At 36.9% G+C, this 1,145-nt stretch overlaps 1 protein-coding gene across 2 annotated transcripts in view; it reads left to right on the top strand.

Moving 5' to 3' along the window:
- Positions 1 to 520, top strand: part of LOC106871269 (inter-alpha-trypsin inhibitor heavy chain H4) — a 23,615-nt gene extending 23,095 nt beyond the window's left edge. For both annotated transcript variants that reach the window (XM_052967933.1, XM_014917633.2), the window contains one exon: positions 492 to 520. In XM_052967933.1, coding sequence (XP_052823893.1) covers positions 492 to 505 — 14 coding nt within the window. In that variant the 3' untranslated portion in view covers positions 506 to 520. The remainder of the gene's footprint in view (positions 1 to 491) is intronic.
- The last annotated feature ends 625 nt before the right edge of the window (positions 521 to 1,145 follow it).

The following is a 1,145-nucleotide window of genomic DNA, read 5'->3' as shown; positions in this document are numbered from 1 at the left end:
AAATAACATTCTTCCACTGCTCTAGGGACCAATTCTGTAGGTTTTTACTCCACTCTAAACGCTTTGCAACGTTTGTTTATGAAAGTAGTGGTTTTCTGATTCCGGCCCTCCCGTGAAATCCAGCTTTGTGCAGCTCCCGACGAACATTTTTTATGGAAATTGGGTTCTCGAGGTGGTCATTAAGCTCTATTTTTCTGATCCTTTCTAACAATTCGCGTAAGAGTCCGACGGTCCCTATCTGAAGGTTTTGGTTTTCTTCCGGTGTTTTCTTTCGATGAGGAGGTTTTCCCCTCTTTCTCAAAGGCTGTCATTATTTTCGAGATAGTACTTCTTGATACACCAGACATTTCGGCTGTTTTCGTTACGCTAGCGCCTGCCATACGAGCACCAACAATTTGACCTCTTTGAAAGTCCAATAGATCTGTCATTTGAATGAATTTTAATTATCATTTTCTGATGATATCTGAAAAGAAACAACAATTTTATTCCAGAAGGAATAAAATGATGTAAAACAGTGCAATCTTCTCATCAGGGGAAAAAGAGAGAAACAAAACGCCGATTTTACCAATCGGTTTCGCTCTAGGAGGTTCAACAGAGTGTTAGGTAAATGTCTGATTATGTAATCCTGCGCTCGTTAGATATATCCTTTATGAAATATACTGTACACTTCGATTAATATACACACTCTGCTGACAGATATAGGAATGCCTTTTACTCTGACTTATGGACTCTTAGACAACATACATACATACATACATACATGCATGCATGCATACATACATACATACATACATACATACATACATACATACATGCATACATACATACATACAAAATATCCTGTTGTTGATGTTAAAATTCCAATGAAAGAGCCTTGGTAAGAAATTTTGAAATAAAACTGAACAATGACATACATACATACATACATACATACATACATACATACACATGCACACATGCATACACACACACTCACACATACACACTCACACACACATATATACATGACAGGCTTCCATACATTACATAATACAAACATATGCATACATAAATGCATGCATACATACATACATATATACAAACACACATACTTACATGCATACACACACACACACTCACACACACACACACACACACACACACAC

This window comes from Octopus bimaculoides, chromosome 5 (genome assembly GCF_001194135.2).
Source record: "Octopus bimaculoides isolate UCB-OBI-ISO-001 chromosome 5, ASM119413v2, whole genome shotgun sequence".
Classification (NCBI taxonomy): Eukaryota; Metazoa; Mollusca; class Cephalopoda; order Octopoda; family Octopodidae; genus Octopus; species Octopus bimaculoides.
Note: the sequence above shows the minus strand (reverse complement) of the source record. Positions and strands in the feature narration are given on the sequence as shown.